Source organism: Ochlerotatus camptorhynchus, unplaced genomic scaffold (genome assembly GCF_037179485.1).
Source record: "Ochlerotatus camptorhynchus isolate MF236.1 unplaced genomic scaffold, CSIRO-AGI_Acam_v1.1 ptg000046l, whole genome shotgun sequence".
NCBI classification, from domain to species: Eukaryota; Metazoa; Arthropoda; class Insecta; order Diptera; family Culicidae; genus Ochlerotatus; species Ochlerotatus camptorhynchus.
The window spans coordinates 1,363,119-1,375,540 of NW_027040537.1; the positions used below are offsets into that span (position 1 = coordinate 1,363,119).

Below are 12,422 nucleotides of genomic sequence, written 5' to 3' on the forward strand. Positions count from 1 at the left end.
GGAGCTTTGCTGAAGCTGTCTTGATGTTCGCGAAGCTCCCAATTAAAATTTCCCTGAACTTCTTTGGACTTCTGTGAAGTTCCTGAAATATTTCTGAAGTTTTCATAAATTCTTTGATGGTCTATGTACTTCCCTGAGATTCTCGAAATATCTTAAGGGTTCTCAATTTTTCTAAATTTACGATTTAAACTGCTCCAAAAAGTCTGAACTCAAGTCATGGGAACTGCTCTTAGGATCTAAAATTTCCCAAAGATCTCTAGAGCTAGCTTATCTGAGGTGCTTAGAACTTCTTGAAAATTTGCGCAATACCCCTCAAGGTTTCTATATTTCTCACGTTCGCTTAACACCTAAGATGTGCTCTGAAATTCTAGGAACTTCGTAAAAGTTCCTGAAAATTTTCGGATGTTAAAAGAACCGATCTGAGGATCCCGCAGTTGGTTTATGGAGCTTCACTGAAATTCTCAGCATTTCCTTTCATTTCTCGGAACTTCTTCGAAGTTCCTACAATTGTAGTAAAGTTAATGGGACTGCTTGATTAAGAACTTGAAATAAATTATTTTTAATGTTTTCCCTTAATTCAGGCACTTTGAAAATTTTCAATATCTTGAACTTGTACATGGAATACGAAACTTCAAGACATTGAATATTTTTAGATCTTGGACTTACTCAAATTAAGTACGTTTTTTTTAAACTTTATTAAAGTGAGAAATTAAATAAGTGCTAAACTTCAACATTCAATGGATTTGATTATAAAGTTGTTTCTTTAAAACTGATTACCATATATTAAAAACGTTTGGGTAAATTTACTGTTGTTTTTGATCTTCCAGAAAAAGTATATTTTGAACGCATTTTAAAAAATGCTTTCTTATTATAAGCCTGCAATTTATCCGTTAAAGTTCTGGAAAAAACCTGGAAAACTCAGGAAAGATTATTTAGAATAATGAGTAGACACTCTGAAGATAGAGAAAAACAATTTAACGTCACAAAGCAAAGAATGATGAATCTTTAAAAATTCACAAAGTTGAAAACAGTGACTGATTACAAGAAAAAGTGCCTTTAGTGACTTAACCTTAAAAAGGAGGCTTTTTAGTGACTGGCTTGAAAAAAGTAACCAAGTCACTAAAAAGTGACTCGCTACCAGCCCTGAGTGAGTTGATCAAGTCAGCTGAATGGCATGGTTTAAACGTTCAATTCGCGTTCAAGTCAATTGAATTCAACTGACTTGATCAATTGGCTTGCCCTGTCTAAACCCAGCTTAACGGCTGGCAGCAGTCACTTCATGTCTGCCATCGGTGAAGATAAATAAGAGATAGCATTGTTATACATTCTTTTTCAAAGAAAAAGAGGTGCAACGGAAACATTATTGCATCGATTCAACTCTCAGTTTCACGCGTGATATTGAGAGCGTATGAGAGCGGAAAATAGTAATTTGATAATGATTATGCCATCACTGCAGCTAACAAACACATATTTTGCCGATATATCAGCAAAAGTAAATGCCGAGCTAATCGGCTGTTGGAGATTTTACCGAGCTAGATTGAGTGTGATAAGATTTGTATTTTGAAAAATGCAAACTGACAGCACAAATCACAAATCACAAATTGTACTGACCTATTGCGGATTCGATCCTTATTTTCAATCGAAACGACCTTTAATTTTTATTTTCGATATTTTGATCATCCCAAATAACTCAACGAATTATTTTTTTTATTTGCTCTGTTCATGAATGTCAACTTTGCTAACCTTTACTACCAATTTTTTGTTCCTACCGCCCGGCAAATCATGAATAGTTCTAACCTTGCCCACTAGTCCGTCACATCCAGCGCGGAGGCATTTTAATAGCCCGCACGGCCAAATCGAGCGCGACATTCCTAATGAACAGGATCGTAAAAGTGAATTTAATGTGATACCCCTCGCTCCACCCCCTCCTCCTCCGCCAACCCCCCCAGCACACATACACATACCACTCATCACACTTTTCATCACTGCTAATCGCCCTCGGCATCAATTTAGATCACTTTGATCGTCGCGTAAATGTTGCAAATGATGCGCGGCGGCACGCTTGTATGGAACACCCCTCGTCTCGTCCCACCCCGCTTTGTCCACATAGAAATGGAGTCCTACGAAGACAAATCGTAGCAACCCACGCGTCAGGGTGGGGACCTACTTTTCCCATTTCATTCATGTTCATTCTCGGAAAGCCGGCCCGGCGCGGGTGTAAATCTACATTTGCAATCGATCTCCACCACCACCGCCGCTCGCAGCCTACTTGGATATGCGATGGACACACGCACGCACCTCCGTCCGTTTGTCATTGGGAAGACGATCCGCCGAACCGGACGAGAACGAGTTACGCCGCGTGTCTCTATGAAGACAAAAAAAAATCTTTCGTTTTGGGAGAGACCCCGTAGATGTTTGGACAGTTGTGTCCAACGGACCCGATGGAAGTTTGGAAAATATTTACCCAAACATTTGGAAAACAAATTTTCAAACTGACCATCATAGGTGGATCATCAATGGGCAAAAGGGCATTCCGTTAACTATGTTGAAGTTGTCATTCGTGTTATTTTTTGCCATTGACAGACAGACAAACGGAGACGACCATGGGACCAGTGATGCCAGATCTACGGGTATAAAAAAAAATAGAAACTATTTTTTGAACTAAACTGTGTTTGATAATTGGTAGTATTATTAAAGTGTCAAAGATGCAAAAAAGAGGCTGTCCACTTTGTTCGTGTACAAATTCCCGTAGATGTGGCATCGCTGCATGGGGGACAGTCAGTTAGTTGGTTAGTGAGAATGAAGGAAGCTGTTAAAACGCCTTCATTCATTATGGCAACTATTATTAGTTTTCATAGAAACATGGTCCACTTAGTGTGCCGCAGCAGCTGGTCTGGATATCTACTGTTGATGGCTATTCATTCTTGTCGACAGTCTATCCAGTCGCCCCGAAGAGCGCGAGCGAGGCAGTGGAAGAGGAAGATAGATGAATGAAAGTGATCTCTTTAGAGGTGACGGCATGGCCTGCTGTGCAACGGACGACGGTGGCGGCAGGGCGCATTTGTCATTCAGTAGAATAATCGTAGTAGCCAAGCCACCACCACGCCAAACGGGAGCCACTGGAAGCATAGAATAAATTAAAAGTGTCGCACCCCTCTCGCTCCTTATTTCTCCACCGATTGTCGATTTGACAGGCGTGAGAAAAGCTCGTTACTGGGTCACTTTTGCTGTGAGTGATTCGCTTCGTTCCGCTGAATGTAAAGTTTACAAAATGAAGTTGTCGTCTGAAAGCCCAACCTCAGCTTTACACGTTTACATTTGGGGATAGAATTTCAATTCCGGGGCTTTTGCGGGAGAAGGCATCCACGCCCACATGTCGATCAATCTTCTTTTCGTGGCTTCTGCTGGTCCGAAGATGGAAGGCGAGAAATCGTTGTGCGTGATTTGGGGATCTTTTCTGTTGTCGTCAAGGCTCGCAAGACGAAAAAGTTGAATATGCTTTTATGGCATTTTGCTTGGCCCAAAGCGAAGAAGTTGTTTACTTACTTTACTGCTACCGCGGACGCTTCTCTCCTCCCTTCTGTCTTAGTTTAGCATCGCAGAGGGAGTGCCCCTCGAATTTAAAGTAGGAAAAAAATGTCGTTTTGCTATTCGTGGATATCGGAAATCGCTGTAATCGAATCCTGCTTGAGATCCGAAAAAAGCTGCCTAAATGTAAAATGCGTAGCTTTATACTGTTTGCAGAAATGGATTTTTAAATCCAGCCAAGTGAAGCATTAAATACACTAGCGCACCTAGCGGTAGAACGAACGCATTTACGAGTAAAAGTCAATGCCTACTAGTAGTAGGCTACTATATGAAAGATTACTATCGGCTCGCAAAAATCGCATTTTTTCAGTTACTGTTACCGTTACGTCAAACCCCTGGCCCAAACTAGGCAAACATTGAGCCTCATCGCCACTTGATTTTAGATATAGCAGTTCTCCACTTTTGTTTTGCCGTGCAGAAAATTAGAAAAGAGTTGAAGATACAAAACATCCGCAACACTAAGAAGACGTAAGAAGGCACTTTGCAAAAATTAGCGAAGCACGATCCGGGTTCTTGCGTGTACGTCACGTTGTCACGAATAACACCGGCGAGCCGAGACCCCGTTCGCATCCGGAAACTCCGCTAATTGAAGTGTCTCTGTTGACACGAAATTGGTGTACACACTAATAACCTCAAACGTCGTTTTCCAGGAATACATTACCGCAATGGGCGGCGCCCGGAGCCTTGCTTCAATTCGATTGGGTTGGTATTGCTTTTGGCAAGTCATAAAAACGTCAAATCGGGAATCAATCTCCACCGTAAGCCTACTAAAGCCCAGCAGTGCTCTTATCGCTGTTTGTTTAGATCTTCCCCAAACAGGAATTCCGTTTCGCTTATCTTATTTGCTTTCAGAAATTACATCAAAACTGAAACTCATCTTTGCGAACGCGCGCTCGATTATCTAGCCTTCAGGTCATGTGTGCAAATTCCTTGGACCTTAGCTCATTAATCTTACCAGCCATTGGGAGTGAGTTTACTCAAAAGTTTATACGCGAAGTTCGCGTTGATTGATGAGCGAAAATTTCGCTGGTTCTTGTTGTTATTCTTGTCATCGTCGTTTGACGACGAACCGGACGGGAATCGGTTGGTTTTCAACAAGTTGCTATCAACCCAAATGGAGGTTAAGTGGTAGCGAGTAAATTTGAGTCATTCACTCTTTTTTTTCGGTTGCCAGCTTGAAATCTATTTTCACAGCTTGACGACCTACTGCCACGACGACGACGACGACGACGACGACAGTAAGTCTGGAAAGTACTCAGACGTGAACCATTTTTTGCTTCTGACAATTAGTGTGTATTAAAATCAAGCAAAAAGGATTTTCAGCAATTAGTTTTAGCGTGCATTGTTTTTTTGACAGTTAAATCTGGCTGCGTGCCGAGTGCGATCAAAGTGATCCGTGCATACTCTCAGCAAGCGCATTGTGCATTCCTGTGCATAATATGCCTTTCATTCTGATTAAACGGTTTTTATTATCGCTCGCGCACAAATGTGTGTCAATTGTATTCATTCATTACTGCACTACATTTATTTTTATGCTTTTCGCATACTCGAACGAAACCCTTTCTTTCCGCCACCGCACTTCTTCTGCGTTCCTTAGCTGCCATTCCCATTCGTGTGGGATTGCAAACATTCTGAATCATCTACTACTCGCCGTGTGCGTCGTTTCGCACCGCACACACTCAAGTTTTTTTTCTTTTCATTTCAAAGAGTTTAAATACACGATCCGAGAGCCGACGGCAGCCGCGGAGCGGAGCGTACATACCTACACAGGAAAAAAATAAAACAAACATTTTTATTATAACGCACTCGCACACTCGACTCGACCCGATCATCCCCCAGCTTCGCATCGTAGCAGGCCGGGTGAATCGTTCAAGTGCTAATGTTTGTTTTATTGTGCACTCCATCGTTTTCTCGACGCCAAGCTGGTGTTTGTAAGTCATACATGTGCGGGAGGAGACGATGAAGCGGTGCGGTTTGTTTTAATTTAAATTCGCGTTTTCTGCTTTCGAGAGCATCAAACTTACGAATTTTCGCCCACTTGACTGCGGTGACAGTTGTCAAGTTGTCCACCAGTTGTTGTTAGGATGACATTTGGGTTGACCGGACCAGTGGACCGTTGTTTACCAAACCACTTGGAATGTTTGAATTCTTGATCTTTAGGCTGCTTGGGAATGTTAGAGAAAAGGATCCGTTAATTTATTCGGATGTATTACGAATCATGTCTCAAGGGGGAAGGGCTCAGATCGCCTAGTCAGTTAAGGCACGGTATTACCAAGCTCCGGAGGCGGCGGGATCGATTAATCGATAAATTGGCAAAGCCCCCACTTTTAAATGGTGAAGGTTTCGGGAATGCTGATTGTTTTGGGTTAATTTTATTCTTAAAAAGACATCGTACGCTGAATTCAGATCACCGAAGCCGGTAGAATTTTACCGGGTTTTTGCACAGCTGACTAGATCGGTAAAATTTGCAAATGAACGTTACACGTGATAGGGGAAATGGATGTAATGTCGGCCTAAAAGCCCCTGTTGATTGCGCCCCGTCGGAAACTAAGTCACCAACTCGGTCCTTTTAAAGGGTCCCGATGAGCTGGCATCGCTTCTGTCCGTTTTAATCCGCTTCAGAGAGTTCAAGGTGGCCGTATGCGGGGATATCAGAGAGATGTTCCATCAGATTCTGATGCGGTATATGGATCAACACTGCCAACGCTTCTTCTGGTTAGAGGAAAACGAAATAGAACCCAGCTTGTACATCGTTCAGGTAATGACCTTCGGAGCCTGCTGTTCACCGAGCATCGCGCAACACGTCAAGAACACTAATGCGAAGCGTTTTGAACAGGACCACCCGGAGGCAGTCGACGCCATCATCAAGCGACACTACGTCGATGACATGCTGGTAAGCACGGAAACGGAACAGGAAACTGTGAAACTGGCCCAAGAGGTGAAGGTAATTCATGAGCGTGGCGGATTCGAGATATGAAACTGGATTTCGAACTCCAAAAGGGTTCAGGCAACGCTTAAAGGTGAAGCAACGGAGGAGAAAAACCTGAACATCGGTGAAGAAGCTACAACGGAGAAGGTGCTAGGGATGTGGTGGAACACCACGACAGATCGTTACACTTACAAAGTATCATCCCGATACGACCAAGCCTTGTTAACCGGAAGCCGTCGACCAACAAAGCGAGAAGTTCTTCGAATGCTGATGATGGTCTACGATCCGTTGGGATTTATCTCACATCTGCTAATGTTCCTGAAGGTGCTGCTGCAGGAGATTTGGAGGACAACGATCGGCTGGGATGATCCGATCCAAGATACGCAGTTCGAAAAATGGCTGACATGGTTGGCAGTGTTTCCATACATGAGTTCCGTCGAGGTTCCCCGATGCTACCGATCCTTGACATCCGTTGAAGCAGAGATTGAGATGCATACGTTCGTCGACGCCAGTGAGAATGGGTTTGCAGCGGTCGTCTACCTTCGATTCACTGAGGGAGACACGATCGAATGTGCCTTGGCGGGAGCTAAAACTAGGGTAGCTCCACTGAAGTTCCTGTCAATCCCGCGATCTGAGCTCCAAGCGGCTCTTCTTGGTGCGCGGCTTTCAGACACTATACTGTCGTCTCTGTCCATCAAGGTCTCGAAGCGGTTTTTCTGGACGGACTTCAAGGACGTGCTCTGCTGGCTAAGATCTGACCATCGGCGATACAGCCAATTTGTCGCCTTCCGGGTCAGCGAGATCCTAGAGTCGACGGAGATTAGTGAATGGCGGTGGGTTCCAACGAAGCTGAACGTGGCCGATGATGGAACAAAGTGGGCACGAACTCCAGATTTATCTACAGACAGTCGCTGGTTCAGGGGGCCAGAATTCCTTTGGCGAGAACAACAGGAGTGGCCTGTCTCACCAGGCTTCGGAAAAACTACCGACGAAGCACTGCGCCCACACTTGCTATTCCACGAATCAACAACAATCCCAGTTATCGATCCACAATACTTCTCTCGCTGGAGTCCTCTCCTTCGTCGCACAACGTACGTCCTCCGGTACGTTCACAACCTGAAGCAGTCCACCAGAAAGGAACAACGTGTCAATGGACCGCTGACTCAACAGGAACTGGTAAGTGCGGAAAACTACTTGTTCCGCCTAGCACAGTCCGAAGGTTGCGCGGACGAGATCGCCACGCTGGCAGCGGGATATCACCAAACAAGTCCACATTCGAAACAACCCACTCTTTCGTAGTGCTTTCCTGGACGAAAACGGAGTTGCCCGATTCCGAGGTCGAACGAAGGCGTGCGCATTCGTCGATCGTGATGCTGCTGAACCCATTATTCTTCCTCGTCGTCATCAAGTCACCCGACTAATCATAGCTGAGGCCCATGAGCGGTTCAACCACCAGAACCACGCAACGATTGTCAACGAGCTCCTGCAACGGTACCGCGTTCCTCGACTGAAAGCGACCTACAACGCTGTTCGGAAAGACTGTCAGCAGTGCAAGAATGACCTAGCGAAACCACTTCCTCCGATGATGAGCGACCTTTCGCAGTCACGCCTGCATGCAGTCGTCCGTATACCTACATGGGGGTGGATTATTTCGGTCCAATATTAGTCTCAGTGGGCTGACATTCCGGAAAACAGTGGGGGGTTCGCGTGACCTGTCTGACCACACGCGCTATCTACTTGCAGATCGCTCACACACTCACCACCGACTCCTGCGTTATGGCAATCCGAAACGTCATGGCTAGGAGGGGAATTCCTGCGGTGATCTTCAGCGACCGTGGGACCAACTTTCAGGCTACCAGCAAGGAACTTAAGGCGGCAATTGAGCTACGCGATCAGGACAGACTGGCCAGCGAGTTCACTACGAGTCGTACCCAGTGGACTTTTATTCCACCGGTTTCACCACACATGGGGGGAGCATGGGAACGGCTGATCCTTAGCGTAAAGCAAAATCTAGCTAAGGTGCAACCTAGCAGACTACCGACCGACGAAGTGTTGCAGAACGCGATGGTGGAGGTTGAAAATATTGTCAACTCTCGACCATTGACGGACCTTCCCGTAGACGACGACGAGTCGCCCGTGTTGACGCCCAACCACTTCTTGCTGGGGTCAGCCAACGGCCTTCGATCATAGGTTCCCTTCAACGATAGTCCCGTGTTACCAGTCACAACTTATGGCCGACATGTTCTGGAAGCAGTGGGTATGAGACTATCTACCCTGTCTTACGCGAAGGTCGAAGTGGTTCATTCCAGCGACTCCAATTACTGTCAGTGATATCGTGGTGATCGTTGACGCGAAGCTATTCAGAAACTGCTGGCCTAACGGCAGAGTTATCGCTACGCATCAGGCTCCAGACGGACAGGTACGTTGGGCGACAGTACAAACAGCGTCTGGTGGAATATACGAGCGCCCGGCCGTTTTGTTGGCTGTGCTCGACGTAGGCGTTCGGATGAATACGCTGTCGGAGGATCCAACGCGCATTCCAGGGGGGAGTGTTGATTGCGCCCCGTCGGAAACTATTCGACGCTGTACCACTGTGCACCACACCCAGCGCTGAACAAGGGATTGGAAACTTCACAAAAAAGGTGAACAGCTGCGGTGTAGGAGAAAAGGATCAATAAGGTGGCCATTGTATTGAAGTGAACGTAAACAAGTGAACTTGATTCCTCTACGGAGATTATTTACTACTAAATAAACAGTTAATTAGCCTAACTTAAAGCTAAATTTGTATAATCCTAAAGTCTAGAGTAGTGCTTAAAAAATACAAGAAACTAAATCTAGGTAAGGACAGAAGAAAGGAAGAAAAGTGAAGTTATCTTAAGCTATTGTATACTATACTAAATCTAGACAAAGGAGATCGAGAAGCGTTGAGAAATAGGCAAATGAAGTCCGGTTAATGCTAATTATCACAGTATTCCCAGTTCGTTAGCTCCAGGACATATGAACGCTATAATTGTTGTGAAAGAGTAGTACGAGGCTAGAAACACTAAAAGTAAGTCAAAACATAACCTGTAGGATCGTATTGTTTATACCCAAGGTTTCTTCCGGAGGAATTTTATAATTTTCTTTCTCTTCGTGAATAAATTGATGAAATTTGCTTCCTAGTTTCGCTGACTCCGCAACAGCCCCTTATTTGGGTTCATACATAAATTCAGCAATCGACTAAATTTTCAATAGCGACCAAAAATATCCATTAGTACCGCCCCAATGACGCGTTCACCTAGAAAAAATTGATAAATAGCAGATTTTTAGCAATTGGGGCAATCTTAGAGCCGTTTCCCCTATGCATATAAAATTAAATGCAGTTCCCTAAAAAAAAAGCCTGCACAAGCTCGGAATAAATTTACTAACTTTTCAATTTTTAATTAATTTTTAAACTTTTACCAAATAGGCCCGTAGTTCAAAATTTACCGGAGGTCTGCATTTAGATCGGTTTAACAATTGTAAAGCCAGTTTTTTCTTTAGTTTTGTTCAGGATTATTTTGAAAGATAATTGGACAGAAGGGTGAATACAGCGAAAGTTTATGAGATCGTTTTAAATTTTTAATTTTTTATTCTTGCTCATTGAAACAATTTGGACGGGGAGAGTGGGAATGCCAACTCCTTGTTGATAACATTTCGTGGATAAAGGGCGGGCTCTTCTCCCCACTCGTTTTCGTGGTACGTTACGGGATGTAAGATCTACCACCGATTCCTAGTCCTGACTACTTCAAACTAGATGAAGACTAACTAACTCATTTTTCCCTTGTTTAAAGATCATCCTCGGTCCAGGCAACCCGAGGACTTATCACTATCAACAAGGCATAAAAAGTAACAAGGACTAAGACCCAATCCTTTTTTGGCCCTTCATACAGCGACAATTTGAGGACAATCAGAGGTTATTAAACTTGATCAAGAGAAAAAGAAAAGAGGGCCCACGGCTATCGGACCTAGTTTCCGTGCTACATTGGGTGGTAGACCACTTCCATGCATCATTAGTAGTTCATATCATGATTGATCAAACAACGTTAATTTTGGCTGCCAGAAACTGCCGTTTTCAGAGAAATTTTAACTGTGAAATAGGTGATTTTTTTTTTATAAAATCACTTTACAAAGCAAATGAGGTGCTGTCAAAAGCTGTGTATTTTGATGATATAGCAAATATAAAGCAAAGGGCCCAACAGACTTCCTTGCGGAACACCTGCTGGGATGGAAAACGTGTCTGAAAGACAACCATTCAACGATACCCTAAACGACCTTTGCTGAAGGTAGTTACGAGTGATTTTAACCAGATGTAATGGGAAGTTAAAGTTACAAAGCTTGTACACAAGTCCGTCATGCCAAACATTGTCAAACGCCTTTTCAACATCTAACAAGGCCATGGCTGTGGACTTGGATACAGCCTTGTTACTTCGGATGTTATTCATCACCCTTACTAGCTGATGATTTGTGGAGTGCCCCTTCCTGAACCCGAACTGTTCCAGTAGGAGAATGTTGTGTTCCTCGACAAACTTGAGCAAACGATTGAGGATTAGTTTCTCGAATAATTTGCTCAGCGCTGAAAGGAGGCTGATCGATCTGTAGCTTGAAGCTAGCGTTGGGTCCTTCCCGGGTTTGCGGATAGGTATGATTTTTGCTACTTTCCAGATGCTTGGAAAGTAGTGCAGTTCCAAGCATCTGTTGAAGACAGCAGCCAGCAGAGAGTCAACCTTCATGCTGAGACTTTTCAACACTAGGTTGAATATTCCGTCGAACCCGGGGGCCTTCATGTTTTTGGTGCATTTCAGCGCTGAGCAAATCTGTTCCACGGTGATTCTATCCTCCGGAGGGGAGGAATCAAGGTTGAGTACGCATTGTTCATCCTGAACTTGGCAATATGCTCACCAATCGCATTTGCTTTCTCGTGAGGGGTGATTATGAGCCTATCGTCATCATATTAATCTTTAAGTGGTGCGTCTTGGGGTGCGTCTTTAGGACTTTGACAACTTTCCAGAATGGTCTGGAGCGGTCGAGCAGATTCTGGACGAGCCGCCCGAAACTTTCATTCCGGAGTGAGACCATTCTGGAAGCAATCTCCTACTCGTCGGACGCACGCCACGTCAGCCACGGTTATGGCTTGGTAGAGTCCTTCCAACGCTTGGTCGAAGTCGTCCACGGTGTCAAGCGGCGGGTTGTCGATGATGTGCCTGTCTACCACGCGTCCAAACTGGGCCCAGTTTACGCCATGGTAGTCCTTACGCAGGCTTGAAGCAGGAGCCACGTTGCAGTTCAGTCAGCCACCTCCGGTTGGTGGTCGGAGCTGAGTTCGTTCAAGGCTACCGGCTTGGACAAGCCAGTATTTGTCAGAAACAGGTCTAACGTCGAAGGGTTGCCCGCCGGTGAGATGAATGTTGGCTCATTCGAATACCAAACGGAGTACAGCCTATGCTGCGAGTGGTCGAACAGCAGACGACCGTTCTGGTTCTGCCTGTAGTTACGCCAGGCCTCATGGCGAGCATTTAGATCTCCTTCAACTACGCAACGGGAACCGGTACGGGTGATGGTGGACAGGTCCTTCTTGAATTTAGCCGCTAGTCCACTGCTGGCGGCACACTGTCGAGGGCAGTAGACGGCGATGAACTGGACGTATCCAGTCGACGACTCCACCTCCACACCAAGGGCCTCGATGATAGAGGTGCGGATATGGGACAGACTGAAAAGGAGCTGGTACGATCAAGCCGAATGATGGCAACCAGCAACTGCCGCCGGACTTGAGGTGGGTCTCGTGTTCAACGGGCGTTAGTTGGAGGGAAGCGGTGCACTCGCGGTTGCTGGTTGGTTCGAAGAGGCGGAAAATCGCCTGACCCGAAAGTCGGGGACTTATTTTTCT

General features: G+C 45.1%; 2 protein-coding genes across 5 annotated transcripts in view; both read left to right on the forward strand.

Annotated features, from left to right (window-relative positions):
- The window catches only part of LOC135716084 (uncharacterized), a 46,267-nt gene extending 37,560 nt beyond the window's left edge, over positions 1 to 8,707 (forward strand). The window contains exons 3-6 of the mRNA XM_065238908.1: positions 6,164 to 6,532; positions 6,596 to 7,728; positions 7,817 to 8,138; positions 8,261 to 8,707. Of these exons, the coding sequence (XP_065094980.1) occupies positions 6,164 to 6,532; positions 6,596 to 7,728; positions 7,817 to 8,138; positions 8,261 to 8,707 (2,271 nt within the window). The remainder of the gene's footprint in view (positions 1 to 6,163; positions 6,533 to 6,595; positions 7,729 to 7,816; positions 8,139 to 8,260) is intronic.
- Atf3 (Activating transcription factor 3) overlaps positions 1 to 12,422 on the forward strand; it is a 186,591-nt gene that overhangs the window by 37,839 nt on the left and 136,330 nt on the right. The window lies entirely within an intron of this gene.